Below are 20834 nucleotides of genomic sequence, written 5' to 3'. Positions count from 1 at the left end.
ATTAATAGATGGAAAAGAGTAGCTCTTGTGTATTGCTATATTACGATGATTTTTATTTATTTCAATAATTTTATGCGCTCTAATAATTATTTTATATCTAAGGTTTGTAACTTTGTTTCTGAATCTTTGACTACTTATACTATTCAAAGAGTGCCATGTTACCCTGACCGAGTTTCGGCCAAGGTTGGTAGACTCAAAGACTAGCCAACTGCCAAGGTGACATTATCTGTTCTTGAGCACTAATGTATGAACAAGAACGCGCAGATGCAGATCCAGCCTTCAAAAGGTTGTGGTCACCCGAAAATCAGTCAAGTCGGACTACAGACTCACTTATAATCAATACATTGCAATACTCGTACAGTCGAGGTAGGGTTGTGGGCATTCCCACCATACCCACAACGGTGGATCCCCACCTGTGAACAGGAGCACTCTTTATTTCATCTCATTAGTCTGATAGACGTTGAGACAATCCAACATAATCCGAGGGGTCGAGATCACTTTATTCTTTCAGACGCACGGAAATGTACTTTCATCATCTCCATTAATGATTATTGGATGCCAAAAAAACTACATTAATACTAAATTCTTATACATAGAATAAGAAAGAAAAAAAACAATTACTTAAAGTATTGAGCTAAACTGATTACCAAATAGTATCTACAAATGTTATCATTCACTTAAATTCAAAAATAAAATAAAAACATTTGAATTTAGATGTTTATTAAACTTGAAAACAATCATGCAAGTACATTTTTTAAATGCTATCTACATTTTTGTTATACTTAGTTTAAGGTGCCATTGATATGCCGCTGTGACTGGTTAAACAAATAATATTCTGAACTTAGGACTAACATAATTTAAAATGAGAGTTTTACAAATGGGACGGAAAAAATGATTCTTTTTATTTCATAGAGAAAAGTATATATTTTATTGCCAAAAAAATGATTATCTATACTAATCAGCGAGAGGTTTTTTTTTGAAATGCTTAACTGAAAAAAGCTACTAAACTATATACATAAAATATTAAGTCAATATGATTTCATATTTTATATAGGTTATTAAACATTTATAAAATTGTTAATATATTCTTTTCTCACAGAAATCATACAAAAATATTGTGATAGGATTTAAAGTTGTTTTTAATTGTTATAGTTATTTTGCTTTGTCTAAATATTACCTAAAATCGGCCATTTTCTTTTATTTCATTTGACTCCAAAAGAAATGTCAGCCTTTAGGCTAAAATATCACTAAGGTATGCAGTTGCCAAGGCATCAATAATCACAGAATGCTATTTTTGAAATACAAGCTTCTAAATAAATAAGTTTCAATATTTTATTCAGTGACAATCAATAAAATGATTACAATTAATGGAAAACAAGAACGCGTTCAATCTTCCTCTTTTTATACCAATAAAATTCAAGTCACTCATAACATTGAAACATATCGTTTTTAACAGCTTGATAAATAAATAGTGTGCTTGGCATAATACTAAGTAATTGGTTATCTATAACATTCCACAACAAAATAACATAAGTAATAAAAAAAGCGTATAACCTAGCAATTTCGAGTTTTAGGTTTAAAAGATTTTCAACAATCAGTTATAAAAAATTACTTAAACCCGAGAGAGTACCAAGTGATCACAGATTCTGAAGTCCGCTCTTATCAGTACAAAAGTAACCAACATATCGATACGGATTTACTTATTACTACGAACAGTGCGAAATTTGATACATGCCCATCGCGTCGGGAATTAAATGTAACATTGAATCTTATTACGCTACAATAAAAATACATCCGAAAACTTGTATGTACCTATAAAATTTATTATGAGCATGTATCAGTTTTCTATTAGTCTATAATACGAGAGATATTCTATTATATATATATTGTTAACAAATAAACATCTACGCCAGTACTTTTTGAATTAAATTACAAATGCATATTTTACTTTGGCAAAGAGGAAAGATTCAACGCATAACCCCACTAACCACCGTTTCAAAATCTTTAAAAACAGTAATAAATAAAATTTCAAACACGATAACTACATTAATAAAGTACTGGCGATCGATCTTGCGGTTATTTATTTTTGAAATATAATCTTTTATAAGTTAAACATAAAAGCAATTTCGGCTATTGTCACCGCATTTACTCATCTTTGCATTATTGAACACATTTCCGTGAGTACAATGAGCATCAGGTGCCAATTTTTTGAATGACCAAAAAGACCCTGTTACAAATAAGCTTTATATAAAAAATAAAACTATAATTTAAAATACCTAACCTGTATGAGGGTATGTTAATATTGAAAAATCTTTTAAGAAACAAACCATATTGACAATATCCCCTGAAAGGATAGGTACTTCATTATAAAACTACAAAATATGTGTTTATTCTTATTGAATAAGAATAAAAGTTATGCATAAAAGCTTTAGATTATTAAGCATCCCTATAAATATAAAGAAAAAACAAAAAAAAAACCGTAAATCATTTTCTATGTCACTACCAGAAATGATTGTGATAAAAATTGAGTTAAAAGTCTTAAACCATAGATTAATTTTAAGTAAAATATCTAAGCGAAACAACTTACTAAATATAATAATTAACAAAGACTTTCCCCATTAAACGAGGTTCAGACAGAGATCTAAGAATGTTCACTACCAGAACTGATACAAAAATATCATTTCTAGTCACATTAAACTTTTATCAATCTTAAATGTTTGGTGGTGGTGGCTTTTAAGTTCTTAAAATACCCACAATGTTAGGTAGCATAATATATTTGCATGTAGCAGCGTGTTTATTAATAAACCTCAAAACCAAACTGAATTATATCTAATGCGTAATTTAACATAAAAAAAATATATAATTAAAAGCTACTTGTTTGAATTGTTTCTTTGAAACTAGTTTTAACGTGACCGAACCTGATATGATAAATTAAAATTGAAAATTATAAAACGAATAAAAATTACAATCTTTCGTCTCTCTCTCTCTCTCTCAATAAAAAGCATAGCCAATTGGCATTTCATTACATACAAAATTTTTTCGTATATATTTTTTAATTTTCAATTTGGTTCGGAACACATCATGGTGTAAACAAATCAAATACTGAGGTAAAAGGAAGTCGATTAAATTGCATAAGATACAACCGTCGCCGAAAAGTTAATTCCAATGTGTTGATAATATAATCCAAGTGCGGATCTACTTGAACTGGCCGAGGACGAACGCATCCATCAGTTTCGGTACGTGTTCGTCGACACCGACGATGTCTAGCACGCCCTCGTGGGTGCCGTCGGTGGTCGCTATTCGGTGCGAGGCTAACGACATCACGATCATCCTGAAAACAAACAGAAACAAAATAAATTTTAACCCAAATCTGATAATGATGAATAAATCCGCATATAATATAAGTGCCGGCTATAGGAGCGAGCGATATGTAAGATGAAATACATTTTTCGAGGTTCAATATAATATAATATCATAGTTAAAAGGCGATTTTTTAAAATCAATGAAATGTTGAATGTGTATCAATCCATATATTTTATAAAATTTGTAAGAATTGACATAAACAAAACCTTTGAAAAATGCATCAAAAATAAAAAATTTTTAAAGGGTATGGGGTGGGTATATGCATTATTGATAATGATTATAATTTTTGGTATTTATTTAAAATTAAACTTACTTAGCATCTGGTACTGTTTTCGCCCTATAACGCTCCAGAGCTCGAACGGGACAATGGTCTTCTATCTCCTTTGATGGAGGTGGTGGTGGACCAAATCGCCCTCCCGGTCCTCGCCCACCGCGAGAAGAGATTTCTAGTTCCATGTAGCGAGTAGTGCGATCCACCATATTAATGAACACGTCGAACTCCTGATTGGTTTTGATGGCCCATTCAATCGGTGCGTCAAGTTGAACGCGACCTAAGTTTGCTTTCTGTAGAAAAAAAAATTAATAATATTAGCCTACAGTACAATTATTAAAGCAAATCAATTACTATTACAATAGTACGAAAACATATGCATAATATGGTTCATATATAAATTCAATTTCTTTAATATTGAGTTATACTACATTTACTTATTAATAATCAAATTAAAATTTCCACTGGGCGAAAGAGGGAACAAAATCCACCGTTGTATTTTGTCAAATATCAATATTCCATTTTTACATCCCAGTTATCATCTTTAAAATAAAAAACCTAAACTAACTAACTAACTAACTGTGACAGTTTGTGTTTATTGTGTGATCCTATATGTAAAATTATATTAATCGCCACACAAACAAGTCACTACATGAAATCGCTATTGAACCAGGTATGTAATATTTATTTCTGACATTTAATTTTAATCATGTATTACTTGTAGAATTAAAATTTTATTTTATTGATAATTAATATTATATATTTTTTATTAATATGAAAACCATTACCCTTAAAACAAACTCTGCTTCTTCAATGTTGCTAAAGTTACGCTCAATGGAGACCAACTGTATTCCATCTTCAGTGAAGACTGCCAATTTCGCATTTTTTTCACGCTTCAGCAATTGTAGTGCTAATATTATAGCTGTTAGAAAACAATATCATTATTTTCCTTTGAGATTGAATATGACATAAACAACAATTAATGTCTCAGTGTAGATTAGAAAATATTAAATATTGTGTTTAGACTTTATATCATATAAATGAAACTTTACTATTTCTTAAAATAAAGTGTCAAGTTTTTTTAAAACACACATTTCAATATCAAATGAGATTTCACACTTGTAATACTAGACTTTGTAATCAACTAACCGGCGTGTCCAGGAGTCACATGTTTATTGTAGAAGCATTCGGCAAGTAAATGTTTCTTGCTTTCCGATTTTTCAGTGTCAGCATCACCGCCGCCGCCGGGTGTACTTTTAGCTGAAGTTTTCCTGCCCTTTTTTGGAATCACAAAAGTTTTGCAGAAATGACGACCTATATGAAAACAGCAAAATAAGAAATACATACACAAATACATACAAATGCAAGATGAAGAAGAAAAAAGAAGATATTAAATATTACATTTAAAGAAATCAAAATATAGTTAAATACATGCAAAAACTTTCTTCAATGTAGCTGCTACACAAATGTAAGATTTACCTTTACCTTTGAACATATGGTGTCTCATGTCCAAAGTGATGAGATAGCGGGCTTCAGTTGGAGGAGTGAGCAACCAAGTCTGATCAATCAGCTTGGTGAGTGCAGCCAGAACAGTAGGGTTAGGTGGTTGGTCGATTCCTAAAGTAAGTGATATTTATAGTGACAGCTTTATAAAATTGCATTGATTTTTTGTGATTGCAATCATAATTGACATATTTGGAAGTACATATTATTCTTAAAATAATAATTAACATGAACTTTAACATTTATAAATGTAAGTACTGACCCCAATGCTTTATTTCTTTTGGATGGCGGCGAGTGACAGTCCACTCCCAAAGCTCTGTTTTAGTGTCAAAGATTTGACGAGTGCGACGTCGTGCTTGCTTTTCCATTGCTACTTTAGCTTTTTCGTATTTCAATGGTCTATGAAAAGTCACAATAAATAACAATTGTATATCTTTTTTGCAACAAATCAAATCATTCAATCATCATCAAATCTTTTATGCAACAAATTATAAACAAATGCAAAAGAAAAATTATGTAGCAGTGATTTAATTTTTTCCCCCTTAATAGATATTGGAAAAATGCAAAGGAGGTTTAACAGTTATAGAAGAGCATTTACAGAAACAAGTATATTGGAATTTTATAATTTAATATTGTTTCTCTGTAGACATACACTGACTTGGTAAAATTTTCTGAAAAAATATGTCTTTTTAATTATATATCTACCATTTAATCTCATCTAACTAAAAAACTAACATTTGCTTAAAATTTAATAAATTTTATCACCTGGTCTTCTTTTTATAGTTGCATAAAGTGATGTATACTTCGATCGGAGTAACTTTCGATTTTTTAATAAAATCCTGATTGTTTAGCAGTGAGATAAGGATTGCTGTGGTAGTAGAGTCGCTTGTTAGAAAACCCATGTTGTGTATACGTTGAATGTTCCTGAGCAGCTGTCCCAAGGAAAATTGAGGCAGTACTGCATTCCAGACCTTGAAAATAAGAAGTAGTTTAAAATAATAAAAATACAATTTTAATTAATTGGCTCAAGTTTTGAAGAGTTTGTTTTTTAATCTTTAAATAGGCATTTTTTTTCTAATCTACCCATCATATTTGTTTATAGATATGTAATCATATATTATTACCCAAATTTGTTATTAGAGAGGGTTATTAATCTTATTTATTTATTTATAACAAAATTGAAAAATTCAGTTAAAAAGAAGACCAATCTTAAGCCAAGTTAAAAAGTGAGGGTAAACATGTAAAAAGTGAAAAAATATATATATATTAATTATATTTATCAAAAGTTACTGTATCAAAGAATTGCACAAATGCTTTCATATTACGTCAAAAACTAATTTTACATGTCGAATTTGAACTATAATCATAGTATTACTTTATTAACATACATCCTGTGAAGTGAGCAGATGTCCTGGAACATGATCAAGGGTGAATTGGTTTTGGGTAGCTATTTTTGCTGCTGCCACAGGATCTTCGCAGTGGCGCATGTCTTCAACTATCTGAATGTAATCAAACACCTCTTTTGTTCCTTCAACATTACCCAACATTTGCTTAGCCCGCTTTAGACCAAAAATGGCATACTTGATCACAGCATCTCGAACTGAAAAATTGTTTATTCTTTTAATTTTACTTTAAAAATATATAATGTAATAAAAGATATTGGTAAATAACAATTAATGTGTTTAATTTTAAAATAACAGAAAACATTTGCAAAGCATTCATTATATTTCATCCTTTATTTCCTTAACAGCAATTTATCCAATGTTTATTACTAATATAACTAACCATGATCATTTTCAGGAATCTTAACATGAGATTTCTTTAGGAGTGTCTTGTGAGAACGTCCGTGTCTTGCCCGCACTCTTGTCATCTCTTTTGCTAGTTCCATTGGATCTTTTCTAATGTACCATTCCTTGACATGCTTACACCATCCACGGCCATTACCTAGTGATTAAAAATATATATGTATTGTCAGATGTGTATTATATAAATTAGCAAAATTTATTTATAAATCAAAGGTCTTTTTTGTCTTTTGTGTAAGATTCAGAGGCAACTTGATCATTTTTTGACTGTTCAATATATAGTAAACTAATTTCCACCTGCGGGTGAAGAATGGAGGGAGTTTAAGGTAACTCATATCCAGAGGTATCTCTAGCCCATATAGTGCCCGTGTGCAATCATTACCCTAGCGTAGTCTAGTAAGCGCGTGCTACTAGGTTAAAATGGAGTAGGTAAATGCTAAAAAAAAGGAAATTGTAAAAAAATCAACTATTATACTAACTCAATCACCTGATCGTTCATTTTGTATGAAGTCTATTTTTTTTAGAATTTCCATTTTTTAACATTGACATAACATTTATATAGACATTTTTATATGGGAACGTTTTGGCTTGATATGATATTTATCAAACACCTTATATTTACAACAGTGAACGGAGATGATCAAATGGTGCAATATTAAATGATGTTGAGTAACAATAAAATTTCCCAGATCTGTCAAATTTCAATATCAATTGGAATACATTTGACAGATTCAGGAAGCTTGATGCTAGGGCATTGTACACAAAGCAATGTGCCGCGGCCGCCCGCCGCCCATTACACCGCTACGACCTATACTGATTAGTTGAGTAGTTAAGACCTTAAAGCATAACGAACAAACAATTTCACATTTATAATATAATTGGTAAGAGTTTTATACAACAAAAGCACATACCAGTTCGCAAGAGCCTGGTGAATTTATTGAATAACATCATTTCTTCTGGAGTGTTACATATTTCTGATGCTGCTTTATATGTTGCCTCTTTAACTTCCGGGGAACCATTGAGGAGACATTTAGTCAAAGCAAACGCAATTGTCTCAAACCTTGTATACCAACCATCTTTGTAAGCCTAGAACAATATTAATGCTGTTATGTTTTTTTTTTTTAATTTAATTTGTTTTCTTTTGTAATTATCATATATTTTTTTACCTGTAGAATGATTTTAACAACTTCAACATTTTTTGGTTCTTTTCCCAAAACTTCATCAATAGCTTTTAGTTTGTCTGTTTCGAAATATTTATGCGAGTTCCAACATCCAGGATAATATTTTGGAACCTCATTCCCGGTATGCAGATATCTCGTAATAAGATTTCGAAGTTTTGGATCTAGAGTTGATGACGCTGTCATCTTGGATATTTTATTCCCCGATACTGCTTATTAAGTCTGGCGACGCAATAAATACATACAAATTACCAACATGCAAATGCTGTATCATCCAGATAGATACCAGTTAGCGATTACCAACGTGAACAATATCTAAAAAAAAAAATTACATTAATTGAAAAGCATTGTAAGAATTAAACATTATTTTATGTCGGTACTCAAGCGAAACATGTGCTATAATTATTGAGGATGTGGCCAGAAAAAAAATGGACAATGGAGGTTGACCTATTCATAGAGTCAACGGATATATTATTTATATACACTAGTAACATATTTTTGATAAGTAATAGTTACCGATGCTATATAGAAAACTTCACACAAATCTTACTACAATATATTATAATACAAAATTTATCAAGCCTACCTTGTTCGTTTCCTAACTTTATTTTGACAACTAAAAGTTATGTTGCCTTGCCAAAAGCTAAGAGATCGGATAAATTGAATTGTAATCCAAATAAAAAAACATTTTTTTGTATGTAATAAATTATAACATGTAATAAAATTTAATAATATCAAGAGAAATTTAATACTTTTGGTTATTTTGTTATTATTATCAAACTAAGCATTCGATATTAGATATTATAAAGATTTTTATTAAAGAAGAAGAGAAGTAAAATATTTTTTTTTTTCAATATTAGTATTTTTTTTAAATAATATAATTCCGATTTCAAAATAGATAGCATACTAAGAAAGAGACTGCAATGACGACGTTTTACTTAGGGAGTGTACAGACAGCTCTACACACCATTGAAATTCAATAGTTTTATTTTGGTTATAGTGACCAAAATCGGATCTAATATCAACATCTTGTTGAATATCATGTTTTGAAAACCACTGCAAACAATAAGTTAAACCAAATCTAATTGGAAATTCTAAATTCCCATTTATAACTAATGATAAACTAAATTTTATTAAATATTATATTTATGTTATAACAGGTATATTTAGTGTTCTAGAGGTGTTTGTTTACGTTTATCGAAATTTTGTTCCTTACTTAAGAAAACTGGCTGAAGCATCAATCAGTAAAATTGTTACACCAGAAAAGACTAATAAAACAATGTTATGGATATATAGTATAGTGATAGTATAGTGATTAGGGCAAAGATGATATGAATGACGAATTCGACATGCGATAGCTTAATTTATTTGTTGTAAAACATAATTATAGTAAAACAACTTGAAATACACTTTGTGATTTTCTTAGGACCATACCGTAGTCATAATACTATATGTATTAAATTATTATCTATATTCTGATTTCCTTCCCTAAGAAAGTTTATTTACTGGTAGCCCTGTACCAACACAACGCCTTGCTGTCAATGTCACTGGATTGCAACAAGGACAAGATCCATGTCCGTGCTAGGCGTAGCCAGAGAAACTAGTAGACGCAATGACGATCCTTCTCACTTACACAAGAAAGAGAACGAAAATTACGTAACAAATAGTTTAGACAGAGATAGAATTATCAAATCTTTTGTCCCTTATCGCGTAACCAGTTTTAGTGTTTGTTTCGCTACTCAACTAGCGAAATAAACTTAATAGTTGGTGCGCTCACTGTGTTTATTATTCAATTTTTGCTTAGTAAATTAGAAAACGATTCTAATCCAGTGAAAAGCCAGAGGAACAATCCTTATATCATATCGAAGGTTATACAATGGTGCATTGTATTACTTCACGTTAAAGTGATAGCAATAAAAAAATTGCCGGCGTGTGTTTTCACGCGCAAGTACGACGTTTTGTCCCTAAAATATAGTTTCTCAGTGTTGATTATTTATGCCATAGTATGACGAAACCTTATTACCTTAAAGTCCTGAGTATAATAGAATTTTCCATAACCTATAATTATTTATCATGTAAGTGCTGTCAGCGTCAGCTAAAAAATGTCCTGATTTTCGATAAAAAATATCGACTTGTCGACAATGTAAGCAAATAAATACGGTGTCCAATAAAAGCCTAAAGTGCTTCGTTATATATTAATATGTTATTTTAATTTATTCTCTCTATTTATAATTTAAAAAAATTTCTAATGACAACATTATTTAACATTCTTCTTGAATTTACATTTACATTCAGAGTGAAGAAGTTAACATAGAAACATATATGGCAACCATTTTTTATTAATAATAATTTAATTGAGTGCTTTTGATTATTCGACTGATCACTGACATCTCTGTCAAATAGATGCATAGATAACGTCATTCTTTGTTGTTATTTATATTTTTCATCATTACCCTTTCAAGTTATTTTGTTTTATTTGTAATTATAAGAAATATATATCTTGCATAAATTATAATATTTTTAACTGTCAATAAAATTTAGTATACATGAGCTTAGATTTAGAGGAAGCTAACGAAACGCAGCAGCTTATGCAGAATGAAGGGGAAGAAGAAGACCAAAAAGTTTCGCAACCTGCTACATCCCCTGTTACTAGCAATAAATTGTCGAGTGGTACGGCAAGTCATACATCGAAAAATCCTCAAACATTCACGAGTACCAACAATAGTATAAATGATTCTGCTAAAGTATCTTATGTTAATGAGAGAAGATTGCATCGTGATTTTTTGCGGACTAACAATACTAGACCCAAGCACATGCCCAAGGAGACCCCAGATGTGAAGCATATGGAAAAAGCATTGCTGGAATTGTTAGATGATTTTCATACAGGCAAGCTCAGTGCCTTTGGTACTGGATGCAGTATGGAACAAATGATTAACATAAGAGACCAGCAAGAGCATTTAGCAAGGTTACATTTTCGTTTATATGGAGATGCTGAGAAACCAACTGATGACTGCTTTGAAAATACTGCATCCAAAGATAAAATGACTCAATTAGTCCAAAGTTTAGAGCAATTATCAACTTCAATAGAAATGCTACAATCTGATAGTGTTCCAACGGCAAACAGTAGCAATAAAGAATAATCATTATAACTTGCCTATAATTATTATGCCTTATTTTAGTAAAATTTAAGTCAGTAATATTATAATTATCAAACTCAAAATAATATACCTTGGATAAGTTTTTACTACAAATATATAGTTTTAATTAAAAACACAGTAACTTCATAAACTCCCTTTTCATAAGAAAAAAAACATTAAAGTTGAATTGTTTAGTTCTGGGAAATTGTATGTTATGTTAAAACTATTTAAATGATATTTATAGATTAAGATTAGTTACAGATTGAATTATGTATATTATTATTTTTTAATAAAAATATATATGTAACATGTTATTGTATAAGATTTTTTTTGGATTGAATCCAGTCACTATCAGGTTACTGAGATCTACTGATTACCATGTAACTGTTACTTATTACCATGTAAATATATTAAAACTTGAGATCTCAACAGTAGAATTACACACTCTTGGTTGGAACTTAATGATAGTAGGTTGATTACTCATCAAAACCTAGGAATGAAAGAAAGGAAAGAGACTATTGATTAGCTTATAACAAGATTTATTCCACAATGCAATTGTAGTACCTATATGTTCTAGGTTGGCAGTTTTCATTTGTGTATTATGATTTATAAAATCATGTTTGAATTAAGTGTTCATGATATATGTAGCGCTTGGCTTGCGGCTTTGCTTGCGTCATAATCGAAAATCCAGTTAAATGGATAAAAAGGCCAAAATATGTTAATTATGAGATAAAGCGTGAAGAAATAACTAGTATTCATAACACACAATCTTTCGTATTTATGACATTAGTGCGTATTAATATTAGTAGTGTATTAATAATTAATAACTTATACTGAATTATTGTAATGTCTCCTTGTATGCCTATATTAGTTGTAGTATTTTCATTTGCTAGGACAATGATATCTCAGGCATGACACACGTGTATAATATATAATAATAAATCAAGTAGGTATTATAACTATTACAGTTACAATACCTTCTTGATTTATTGTTGAGTATTAATTACTAATGTAACTATAAATTAAATTTAAAATTATTTATTTATATATTTTTTCTTTTAATACAAGTAATTCAAGTTTTTAATTATTTTTAAATGGTTGCCTAGTTATAGACTTCAACTTTATTTTCTTAAAGAAGTTCAAAAGTACAAAAATAAGGAAGTATTTAACAGGTTTCAATTAAAAGATATAAATGTAGGTTGTACAGTAACAGTACAGTAACAGCCTGTAAATGTCCCACTGCTGGGCTAAGGCCTCCTCTCCCTTTTTTGAGGAGAAGGTTTGGAGCTTATTCTACCACGCTGCTCCAGTGCGGGTTGGTAGAATACACATGTGGCAGAATTTCGATGAAATTAGACACATGCAGGTTTCCTCACGATGTTTTCCTTCACCGAAAAGCACGAGATGAATTATAAACAGAAATTAAGCACATGTAAATTCAGAGGTGCTCGCCCGGGTTTGAACCCACGTTCATCGGTTAAGATTCACGCGTTCTTACCACTGGGCCATCTCGACTTCTAATGTAGGTTGTGTTTATAATTTATCTCGTGCTTGACGGTGAAGGAAAACATCGTGAGGAAACCTGCATGTGTCTAATTTCACTGAAATTCTACCACATGTGTATTCCACCAACCCGCATTGGAGCAGTGTGGTGGAATAAGCTTCAAACCTTCTCTTCAAAAAAGGAGAGGAGGCCTTAGCCCAGCAGTGGACATTCACAGGCTGTCACTGTACTGTACTGTAGGTAGTCTAAATAAATAGCAAGATAGAGCATGACAATAAAAACGAACCAAATGACAAGTAACCATATCATTTGTAGTGATTCAAAATATGGTAAAGTTGTGGTGAAAATGGTACGCACTTATAATCAGATTGTATGGCATTACTATACGATGTGAGAGCTCGGCTTAGGACCAACGGCTGCATATGCTTTCCATAGTACGGTAAGCACTACCAATTTCCAAACAGGCTGCGATTGTCTTGACAAATAAACCCATTAGTGTTTTATCACGTCGAGATCCGGTATTTAAACCCAGGGCTTAGGGGCTTGCAGATTTATATGCTAGGTACTAGAACATTAATGCAATAGAATACAAAAAATATGAAAATAGATATAATAAAAAAAACTCATAACAAAATAAATAAATTTTGGGGTAAATGATAAAAGCAATAATTAATTACAGTTTTTTAGATTTCTGCTAATTTTAGATTTATTTAAAAGAAAATAATATTGTTTAAAACAATAAAGTGATTTTTAATATAAAATATAGTATGTATATCATATTAATAATAGATAAAGCTTAAAATAAAACTAATGCAAAAAATATATATTGTCAGTGTATAATGTTGACAAAAAAATTACAAATTTGTATTTCTAGTTTCATTGATAATAAAAAATGACATGTCACATAAATATACTCAATTGCTAAATTTTATAATTGACATAAGTACAGGGATCATTAAATACTGTAACAATGTGTTTGCACTTTTATATATTTTATCAAAAGTTTTAATTTATAATGGGTATCACATTATATACCTTATTTTATATAAATTTTATTATTATTTTATGTTGGACTATATAAAAATATAATTCTGATTTTAAATCAATAGTCAAACAAATATAAAAATTAAACTAAAAAACTTAAAATGTTATAAATAAATAAAATTAAATTTATTTCAAATATATAGCATCCATAGTGGCTTAGTAAAAATAATTAAGAGCTTATAATCTATGTTAGTGAACACTGGACATTTATTTATTATTTAGTCACAAGTTTATTGCCAGATATACATGTACAAACAATGACTTATAGTTTTTTAAACAAATTTTTGGTAACAAAATAAAATTTCTTAAAAAAACATTTGATATAAGTGTATATGTAATATAATTTATAGTACTTACAACAATTGAATTTGTATACATTTTTTAACACAATATTTACAATCCTTTACTAAAATATAAGGAACGAAATTGTTGTTGATATGAATCTGATAACTTATAAATAAAAACAAAGTTAGTATTAGTAACAAATAAATCTTAATATAATTTTTAATCTACCCTGGTTTCACTACTATAGTAAAGAATATTATATTTAAAATATAATATGATTTCCTTAAAATAAAAATATCTGGTGATAACCTAAACCAAAAATTTTCTGTCTACATGTAGGACATTTTTTGGGAGGGTACTTTAATGCTTCTTTAATGCAAGGCATACAAAAAATATGTCCACATAAAGTACTAGCAATTACCTTTTCAGCGAGAGTTTCCATGCAAATTGGACATCTTGCAGAAATTATATTTGTTTTATCTTCAGTTGAGTTAATATTTTGTTGTGTATTTTGATCAGAATGTTTTCTCTCTATATTTGATATTTGAGATAGCCCTTTATGTTGCGTTTGTTGAATGCAGTTACAAGTTATTATTGCATTATAATTTATAATTAAGTTTTCATTTGAATTGTCCAATTGTGAACTATAGGATTGACTTATTGGGTTAGTTGTTCGAACAACTGGCAAATTAATGGGGAGTACTGATGGATTTGTTATTTGATTAAGCATATTTGGTACACTTGGTTCAACTTGTCTGGATCGGACATTGGGTTTTTCATAAGACAACTTTTGAGAACTTTTATAAGGTACATTCTTGCTCCTTTCTATACTCTGAACACTGTATGGATCCTCATGAGTTCTGGCTGGTGATGCAGGGACACCAGATAGATCTATTTGAGTAGTTAAACAAATTGTTGAGACTGTATCTTGAATGTTACTTGAGTCATTCAAAACTGGAATGATTTCTTCAGAATCTGTTTTTATTACTTCAATAAACTTCCCTATTCTGTTTTTCTTCCCATTTCGGATTTTGTTTAAAATTAAGTTATTTTCGTCTATAGCTTTGTCAACATCAATAATAGTTAGTTCTGAATGAACTGGAATGATTTCTTCAGAATCTGTTTTAATTACTTCAATTAACTTCCCTATTCTGTTTTTCTCCCTATTTCGTATTTTGTTTAAAATTAAATTATTTTCACCAATAACTTTATCAACATCAATAATACTTAAATCAATAAAGTCAATAGGATCAATTATATCAGTCATTATAGGACAATTAATATTAGATTTATTTATGTCAGTATTGTTACTTTCTTTTTTACAATTTAATTTTTGAGCATCCATATCATATTGACTTTTAATCTTATTATTCAATTCTTGAGTAGTAGTATCATCGGTGATCAGGGGTTGACAATTTTCTTCAATAATTTTATGACTATTATTTACTTCTTGACTCAAATATTCTTGAAATTTTTGTTCATTTTTAAGAATTGTTTCAGTATTTGTAGAAGTACTGGGAATCGGATAAAAATCATATGGATCATATTTTACTGTTTTGGTATGCAATCTTTCTTTTTCTTTATATATTGAGAGCTCATAATTATTAGTATCTTCATAATTTAATTTATTTTCATTGTTTTTTGATGATGGTAGATGGCTTGTATAACTAAAAGTATTATCTGGTTTTGATTTCTTTAATGGGATTTCTGGTTCATCATCATCATCATCTATAATTATAATTTCATCTTCTATTTTAAGTGGCAAGTTCTGGCATGTAGTGTTATCACTGTCCGGTAATGTACTACGGCTTATAAAAGTCTTTACACAGTCAAAGCTACCATACAAGTCATGGAACATTTCAGACATAGAAATGGTACTAGCTACAATAGGTTTGTTTTCTTGTTTTCGCTTATGAGGTAAAAACGAATATGGAGTTTCTTTAGTAGCTTTCTGTAATAGTTGTTTTGACTTAGTAATTTCGTTTTCCTGTTTCATGTTCTTTTTTCTTATTTTCATTAAAATAGCAGAATATATGTAATATTACTGTCTCTACATTTTTTGTAAATAATCAAATCAGTCACAGATCATGATAGTCAATGCGTTATTAAATTAATTGAAAGACAGCAGCCAAAGGGAAAGTTCCATTCGGAGTAAGAGTAAAGGTAAACAAACCGTAGATTTACAAATTCCACGCAAGTTTCTTATTGTTCTTTTGTATTACGCATTATAAACAGTTCTTGATTAATTTACTTTTATTTATAATACAACACTTAACTAGTTATAACCGCATTAATTTAACTTTCGAAGTTCCGATTACAACTTCGCGGTCATTAAAAACCCCATTTTTTCGTGAATCCGTAGAAATCTCCACCAATTATATCGCGTCAATTGATATCGGTGATTAATGATATTGGTGCCAAAGTTGTTTATTTGGGTTTAGTCTTCTTGTGGTTGGGACTTGGGGTTGGAACAGTGATGCCAACTCCTACAGAATATTCCCCCTAGGACCAACATCAAATTCCCCTAAATATCGATATCGAGATTAATCTAATAAGATCTAATTTTTTTGTTACAAGTGTACAAACCGAGTGCGGTTTGAGAGGTAATTTCAAATAAAAATAGCTGTTGTATTTATGCGGGTGCATTTTACACATTTACATACATTAATTAATAATCTAATAATAATGATGATAACAATGAAATTAATTCATTAAATTAATTCATTCAGTGACCAGAAATCAAAGCTCGGGCCTCCTACGTGTTGTACAAGCACGCTAACCGTTGAGCTATTATTTCAATCTCAATATACTATAGTTTTTTTGATATTTCAGTTGATAGCCACGCTTGGAGTTTATATTTGGTTTAGTTTGTTGGTTGCATTCGATGTTTAATATAAATTGTATAGAGTCGTACGTTTTATTACGGAAAAAAAACTTGAATAATAGATCCCCTAAAATCCTTCTAAATAAATGTACCCTCTAAAAAAACCCCCGGATATCTTGATTCCCTTAAATTTGGGAGAAACCCCAAGTTGGCATTACCGGGTTGGAATTACAATGCTACGCTGAGCGAATCGGATACCCACATATAAAATAGATAAGCAATAAAGTAGTGAATTATCGCCATTATAATTAAATATCCAAACTGTTTAAAATAATACAAAAAAAATATCTCAATTTAAAAGTCCTTATCTCGAGAAAACTAATGTAGCCTATAATATTAATTTTAAAATATAAATAAATATTCAAAACGACTAACGAGAGAATGATGGTTCATTTCGAATATCATTCGATTCATCATTCGATTAATTTAATTTCTCTCTTCTTCTCAGTTGATGAATTAGTATGATTGAAGAAATGTTATTTTTTTTGTACTAATATAATCTTTAAATGATTATAATAACATGTATGAAAAAATTATGATGATACAATGTAAACTTTTTTTTTTATATAAATAAATCAATTTAGGCGCTCTCGTATTTTAATGTAGAACAACAAATAATCTACCGAAAGTCGATCTTATGATTGCGGATTCTTTCACAAATCACGCGAAATATATTAGTGAGTTTATTATTATTGTTTATTTTAATCTTTTTTTAATGCAGATTGATCATAACTGTGATCGGCAATAAGTCCGTATTCTTCGTGTAGAGATACCAGGGCTTTCCGCTTTCGATAGAAGATAATATCGATATAGAATATAATATACATTTCCTATATATAGATTATATATATATATATATATATATATATATATATATATATATATATATATATATATATATATAGGAAACACGGCATATATATATATAGGAGCCACGGCATATTATTGTAAATTTGCTTTTGATAAAAGTGCAAATATAATTAACAATCTCGAATGTGAAGGATGCAAATATACTATGACATTGGTCACATAGCGATGCGAGGAGCCTACTTGTAGTGAAATAAACTGTTACTGGAAGAAACCTTTTTTTATGTAAAAGGGGGGAAAACAAGCAGGAGGCTTCCCTGATGGAAAGTCATTACCAGTGTTCAAGAAAACCTACAACACCGGAGTACTTGCAGGTGTGTTGCCAGCCTTTAAGGAATGAGTAGGCTTTTTTCTTGAAGGTTTCTATGTCATAACGGTTCGAAAAAGTCGCCGGGAAATATGGTTCCGCAGAGTGGCTGTGTGAGACAAGAAATGCTTTGAAAATAGTGTTGTAGTAGTGGATTTCCAGACATCGAGATGGTATTGATGAAATTTAGAATTAGACGCGATGTCCGGTAGTGCAATTCAGCGCCTGGAATTAATTTAAGCAGTACCTCAGAGCATTTCTCGTAAAAGATGCGATAGAAGATGCAAAGTGTCATCTCTCCCGCCGAGAGATGAGAGCAGTACTCCATGTGGGGCTGAATTTTCGTCGTATTGGGGTTGAGTTGTACCAAGTTTGGTTGGCCCCAATCTCAGACTTTGAATTTTTAATAAGCACTTGTGATTTCAGACACAAATTTATACTCATCGATGTGTTCCTGCCGATGGGCTGACCCATCGGCAGGTAAATTAGAAGATCACCGGTAGTAGCTTTACATTTAATTCAATACCGTAACATGTTTATTCAAAAGTGCCCTTATAAGCCATTTTGAATAAAGAATTATTTGATTTCATTTGTATCAAACGTACTATATGATTTTCAAATAATTCTACGTATTTGACTTTCAAAGAAACATAATATGTCAATTTCAAAGGGGCACAGTCATTAAGGATTTTTCAACTTATACCATCGGCGATACGGCGTTGTTCACAAATCATCTTAAGATTAACGTTAAATCGCATTTTTCATCGATACAAACTCTTATGACAACACTATCGGTATTCAACGTATCAAGGCCGTATTACGAACATTCTGAATTATGTTTATATTAAACGAATACCTATAACTAGCCTGTAAAAATTAAATGTTTAATTCTTAAACTAAAAACTTATAAATAGCAATACCAAAACCAGATCAATATACATCGATTTAGTTCAGAAATTATAGTCCTACGTCTATACCTTTTTAAGTTATAATATTTCAAATTTGTAAATTAAAAAAGCTTACTAAAGTATTTGCTTATGGCTTCCTCTGAGCTTAATTTTAAAATCATCCTGATAACAAAATAAATCCATGAGGAAATCCAAAGGGTTTTGCATTATCGCGGGACAGTGTTGAAAATCTAAAAAAGTAAGCTCCACTAAGTTATTGTCTTAGGTTTTTAGTTCGATTCGTCATCCCGAAAAGAAAAAAAAAAAGCAGATATTTTGCTTACTGATTTTGAGCTGTAAGGACTTCTTAGAAAGCGATAACGAAAAAAAAAATCATTATTATGGATTGCGAATCGTTTTTTCCATTTTTATAAGTATTAGACACATTTCTTAATATTATGTAAGGTGCTATTATTACTATAGCAACTTATGTATAAATTTTGTTCGCTCCCTATCCAATTCTACACTTAGGTTACACAAGTTTAGTTGGGATTTGTTCCAGTTATGGCAAGGCATCTGACAACCTACCATTTTTATAGGTGTGTTGGAGTTCCAAAAGTGGCTGAAAATATCCTTGCTATATATTAAATTTGTTTCTTTCATTAACATTTAATACTGAAGTTTTCGGGTTTGAAAAACGATCAGGTTCTCCCTTAATTCCTAAGAATATAACACTTTATTGGGGAGCTATTATTGACTTGTCTGTTAAACTATTATTGCAAGTCGTTATAAAATTAGACTTCTATATTAGACTGCAAGGCTGGACGGCTGTGGTGGGCTACGTTCAAAATCGTTCAAAATAAAAATATAATTGGGCACCCGATTGTGAAAGTTATTCATGTCATTTCAAATAATTATTACCCTTTGTAAATTAAATGAAGAACGTGATGATAAATCTATTTTGCAAATCTTATATTTGGGCTACAGAAACCATATTTATAAGCTGGTATAAAATAAAATTTGAACGTTTACTTTCTAAAAGTCTTGGATCAGTATGTGTGATGTTATGAAACGGGTCGCTGATGACCGATCATTGTATTCAAAACCTTTGTGGTTAACAGATGGATTCGATTTAACCGGTGGAGGTTTTTTAAAAATGACATTGTGTATTTTATTAAGATAAGTAGAACCCCTTACGGGTTGCAAAATTACATTTATTTTTAATAATTATTAGTACGTATGTCAGTTTTTGTGGAATATTTAAGTATATTCCCTTACATAAACAGTTTATTATTTTTATGACAATATATTGTAATTCTCCTATTTCTTTAAAATTTTTACGCAATGATCTTAACCCTTGGACGTCAGTCCAAGGGTTAAGATCATTGCGTAATAGTTCAGAGAGCTGTTTTCTGCAGAATATTATAACAACTTAAAGGCCCCGCACATTTTACAATTTTAGGCTAAAAGTTAAAATGAATTTTTTTGAGATTTTGAAGGATTTTCGGCCCAATTTTTATCTAAGCCGGCGAAGTCGCGGATGCAGCTAGTGTATATTAAAAATAACAGTAGTCCCAAAATAAAACCCTGTGGTACACCTATTTGTGCAAGAGATCCATTTGATATTGTCCCGTTAATAACCTTCAAGACTCTTTCATGAATATAGAATAGGTTTCTTACATTTTTCCAATATAATATCATGCCTGACACAATCGAAAGCTTTTGATAGAAAAAAAAAATTAACATATTTTCGCAAGCATTATAACCGTGTTCAATAAAAGATACTCCCGCATCAGTACTAG

General features: G+C 30.3%; 3 protein-coding genes across 6 annotated transcripts; 1 reads left to right on the top strand and 2 right to left on the bottom strand.

The window, feature by feature from the left end:
• Window positions 1-703: 703 nt before the first annotated feature.
• On the bottom strand, window positions 704-8750 carry LOC126774139 (RNA-binding protein RO60-like). 3 transcript variants are annotated; one of them, XM_050495487.1, is made up of 12 exons: window positions 8704-8750; window positions 8106-8432; window positions 7851-8025; window positions 6923-7081; window positions 6526-6737; window positions 5903-6108; window positions 5400-5536; window positions 5114-5251; window positions 4784-4948; window positions 4423-4556; window positions 3677-3927; window positions 704-3331 (listed from the first exon to the last, which is right to left on the bottom strand). In XM_050495487.1, exons 2-12 carry the CDS (start codon window positions 8301-8303, stop codon window positions 3196-3198), a joined length of 1911 nt encoding a protein of 636 aa, XP_050351444.1. In that variant the 5' UTR covers window positions 8304-8432; window positions 8704-8750; the 3' UTR covers window positions 704-3195. The 3 variants fall into 3 exon arrangements, with proteins under 3 accessions (XP_050351444.1, XP_050351461.1, XP_050351451.1); XM_050495504.1 differs by having other exon boundaries at window positions 5120-5251; XM_050495494.1 differs by lacking the exon at window positions 8704-8750 and adding an exon at window positions 8634-8653.
• Window positions 8751-10501: 1751 nt separating this feature from the next.
• Window positions 10502-11771, top strand: LOC126774209 (coiled-coil domain-containing protein 28A). Its single transcript, XM_050495628.1, has one exon. The coding sequence runs from the start codon at window positions 10664-10666 to the stop codon at window positions 11255-11257; it is 594 nt and encodes a 197-aa protein (XP_050351585.1). The 5' UTR covers window positions 10502-10663; the 3' UTR covers window positions 11258-11771.
• Window positions 11772-13950: 2179 nt separating this feature from the next.
• Window positions 13951-16529, bottom strand: LOC126774164 (uncharacterized). 2 transcript variants are annotated; one of them, XM_050495550.1, is made up of 2 exons: window positions 15288-16529; window positions 13951-15143 (listed from the first exon to the last, which is right to left on the bottom strand). In XM_050495550.1, exons 1-2 carry the CDS (start codon window positions 16102-16104, stop codon window positions 14371-14373), a joined length of 1590 nt encoding a protein of 529 aa, XP_050351507.1. In that variant the 5' UTR covers window positions 16105-16529; the 3' UTR covers window positions 13951-14370. The 2 variants fall into 2 exon arrangements, with proteins under 2 accessions (XP_050351507.1, XP_050351498.1); XM_050495541.1 differs by having other exon boundaries at window positions 13951-16529.
• Window positions 16530-20834: the final 4305 nt, after the last annotated feature.

The sequence above is a fragment of the Nymphalis io genome, chromosome 2, assembly GCF_905147045.1.
Source record: "Nymphalis io chromosome 2, ilAglIoxx1.1, whole genome shotgun sequence".
In the NCBI taxonomy this organism is placed as follows: domain Eukaryota; kingdom Metazoa; phylum Arthropoda; class Insecta; order Lepidoptera; family Nymphalidae; genus Nymphalis; species Nymphalis io.
The sequence above is the reverse complement of the archived record's forward strand: the minus strand, read 5'-3'. Positions and strand labels throughout refer to the sequence as shown.

Coding starts and splice junctions, on each gene's coding strand:
- LOC126774164 (XM_050495541.1), bottom strand. CDS start 16,104: ATGAAAATAAGAAAAAAGAACATGAAACAGGAAAACGAAATTACTAAG.
- LOC126774139 (XM_050495487.1), bottom strand. CDS start 8,303: ATGACAGCGTCATCAACTCTAGATCCAAAACTTCGAAATCTTATTACG. Junction 6,109..6,525: donor ATCTGCTCACTTCACAGGAT/GTATGTTAATAA, acceptor CTTATTTTCAAG/GTCTGGAATGCAGTACTGCC. Junction 5,537..5,902: donor AACTATAAAAAGAAGACCAG/GTGATAAAATTT, acceptor GACTTTTCATAG/ACCATTGAAATACGAAAAAG.
- LOC126774209 (XM_050495628.1), top strand. CDS start 10,664: ATGAGCTTAGATTTAGAGGAAGCTAACGAAACGCAGCAGCTTATGCAG.